General features: G+C 35.4%; 1 protein-coding gene across 1 annotated transcript; it reads left to right on the forward strand.

Moving 5' to 3' along the window:
- The first annotated feature begins 957 nt into the window (after positions 1 to 957).
- Positions 958 to 1903, forward strand: LOC114541683 (monocarboxylate transporter 4-like). The gene is made up of 2 exons (XM_028561483.1): positions 958 to 1506; positions 1844 to 1903. Exons 1-2 carry the CDS (start codon positions 979 to 981, stop codon positions 1901 to 1903), a joined length of 588 nt encoding a protein of 195 aa, XP_028417284.1. The 5' UTR covers positions 958 to 978.
- Positions 1904 to 2908: the final 1005 nt, after the last annotated feature.

The following is a 2908-nucleotide window of genomic DNA, read 5'->3' on the forward strand; positions in this document are numbered from 1 at the left end:
AAAATTATGCGTGGGGTGAGAAATTGACAAGACATGTATTGGCAACATTTTGAAGAACCCTCAAATTACTTCTAAAATCATGTTACGATTTTTTTATACAGTAGCTTGCTCGTTTCTTAATAGTTTGGATGAAAGAAAGATAAATTTAAACCGTACATTTGCGACGGGAATGTGCAACAAAACTGGGAGATGCAAAACGATAGCAAACGAAGTTGGCTTGTGGCTCTCGGGTCATTCTTTCTTGTTGGAATTGCGATTGGAATATCAAATTCTTTTGGTGTTTTGTTCACAAGCTGGACGGGAGAATTTCAAGAAAAGAGAACAAAATTGGTATGTAGCACAAAGTAAATGAATTAAGTACTAAATTAATAACGACATTTCTTTATGAATATATTGTATTATTTGAAGAGAAAAGAAAAACAGGTGTTCTTTCTTTATTAAAAAGCAGGCATTTTTTATATTGTCCCTGATCTTGTAAAAATTCAACAAGCACCATCTTTGAAAATATTCGGTCTGGTGTAACAAAAATGTTTAATAAAACTCAAAGCCATTGTTTTCAGCCGTATTAAAAATGTGGTGCTATTTTAAACATTGACAGGGGGGGGTGATCATGAAGAATAAAATCTAAAATTTGAAATTTTGTGATAAAAGTTCACAAAAATAAAAAATGAAATCTATTTTGTGAACTGAACCAAGAATCCTGAGATAGACCGCTTCAAAGCTTGTCCTTAATAGATCATTTGTGCTGAGTTCAATCCCTCCTTTTCCCTTTAATATTAACACCCCCCCGGCGATCATCACATCTGCGGCACGTTGTATGTGTATTATATATATATATATATTATATATATATATATATATATATATTATATATATATATATATATTTGAAGTAATTTACTATTTCTTAATCAGCGCTAACTATATAATTATTTTCGTTTATTCAGCCTGGATTGGTTCCTTTCATTTCATTTGGTACATGTGTTTATGTCCAGCATGTGGTATCTTAACTCGGTATTTCAGTTTTCGACCAGTTGTCGTCCTAGGAAGCACTCTCTTTTGTCTTGGTCTACTACTCAGTTCATTTGTGAAGGACATTCCGCTGTTCTACTTAACATATGGCATAATATTTGGCACTGGGACATGCATGTTATATATGTCAAGCATAATAGTTTTGCCATTTTGTTTCCAAAGAAATTTAGCCGCAGCAACTGGGGTGGTAACTTCGGCAAATGGCGGTTTCACAATGTGGTGTGGACCGGTGTACGAATATCTAATACGACATTACGGATGGCGTGTCACATTAAGAATATTTTCATTATTTTTCATTCCCTTACTGTTTGCGTGTGCCCTGTTCCCGAGCAAAAAACAAATACCTCGTGAAAAGAAAAATGACTTAAACATCAGGAAATCGTTTGGTAGAATGTTGAGAAATAAAGGATTTCTACTTTGGGTGTTTCTGATGACATTGGTGTATCTTGGACTCTTTGTTCCTCAGATGCATTTGGTAAGAATGTGCTTATGCGCTAATAATATAACAAAACGATGCACTTAATATAGCAGCTGCTAAAAATCTAAGAAAAATAGATGAAAGCCAAGAAGATGCGGAATATTACCGGCATCGTTATCGTCTGACGACTTCAATAATTTCAAAAAATTAAATCCGAGACAGAAGCTAACGTAGGTTCTTCGTTTTTCAGAAAGATTTTTTTTAAAAAGATTTATGCTACTTTCTACAAGGAAACTCGCCATTTCACAACTCACTTCACGTTTCTATGATTAATAATTTTTTATTTATCACTAATTATTATATTCTTTTTCTCAAATCTTTCTCATTCTTTTAGATGTCGTTTTGTAAAGATGTTGGCATACCAACTTACATAAGCGTATACACATTACCTTAATGTGTGGCATGGAGACTGCTGGAAAGGTTATCTCAGGAAAATTGGTTGATAAACTTAACTGGAGTGTTCATACCTATAATATTCTAGCTATATTAATTCTGGCCGTATCAATAACTTTGCTACCTTTGGCGAAGACGTCAACTCATATGTTCACTTTTTCTATTTTCTTTGGATTTGCTCTGGGAGTCCAGTCATTGTGTGTCATCATCATAACTCCTGAAGTGTCCCACCCGGATGACGCGAAGCACGCAGTGACTTATTTATTTGGGGCTCTCAGTATACCGGGGGGCATCGGGCCAGTTTTAGCAGGCAAGTAGTAATATGTTATATTTTGTGAAAATCAGCTTTGTTTGTCGTAAAAAAGCAGGTGGATGGGAACTGATAAAATGACTTCATCGTTCAGGTGGCAGTGCTTCATTTAATCGAAGATAAAAAAACTAAATGCACATACCGCAAAAATAATTTATATAATGTGAAAACTCCTAAATAAATTAAGACAGAGCCAAAAGGCACTGCATGACAAACGTCAAAGCGTCCTTTAGAATTTGGGACGTATTCCGATCACAGTGCACAAATCTACTAGGAAATTTTCCTTGTAGCTTAATTACGCAGAGCTAAGAATCCATTTTGCCCATTTTGTACATGCAGTTTTTCCACACATGAACAAACATTTTTTAACGAGGACTTCAGCCGTTTTTCAGAAGCTAAAATATTTTTCAATCAATTTTAGCATGGATATTCGACGTCACCCGCTCATATCGTTTAGCATTTTTCATTTCTGGGGGATTCTTCGCTTGTGCTGGTTGTCTTGCGAACCTGATTCAACTGATAACCTCTAAGACTACAAACGGCAGTTTGGTATTTGATTCGAGTGTAAAAGAGGGCGATAGCGAAGGCGTGGAAATAGATGAGAACCGGTGTTGATTTTTGCACAAATCATGCAGGTCAAGTCGAAGTTACCAGATCACAAACAAACGTAATCTTGACTTTTGTTGTTAACCCGTT

Source organism: Dendronephthya gigantea, unplaced genomic scaffold (assembly GCF_004324835.1).
Source record: "Dendronephthya gigantea isolate DGI-Jeju-01 unplaced genomic scaffold, DenGig_1.0 000303F, whole genome shotgun sequence".
In the NCBI taxonomy this organism is placed as follows: Eukaryota; Metazoa; Cnidaria; class Anthozoa; order Malacalcyonacea; family Nephtheidae; genus Dendronephthya; species Dendronephthya gigantea.

What these genes read in the sequence shown, in the direction of transcription:
- LOC114541683 (XM_028561483.1), top strand. Translation starts at nt 979, where the DNA reads ATGTGTTTATGTCCAGCATGTGGTATCTTAACTCGGTATTTCAGTTTT. An exon ending in TTGTTCCTCAGATGCATTTG is followed by an intron (nt 1,507 to 1,843) that starts GTAAGAATGTGC and finishes TCATTCTTTTAG; the next exon opens with ATGTCGTTTTGTAAAGATGT.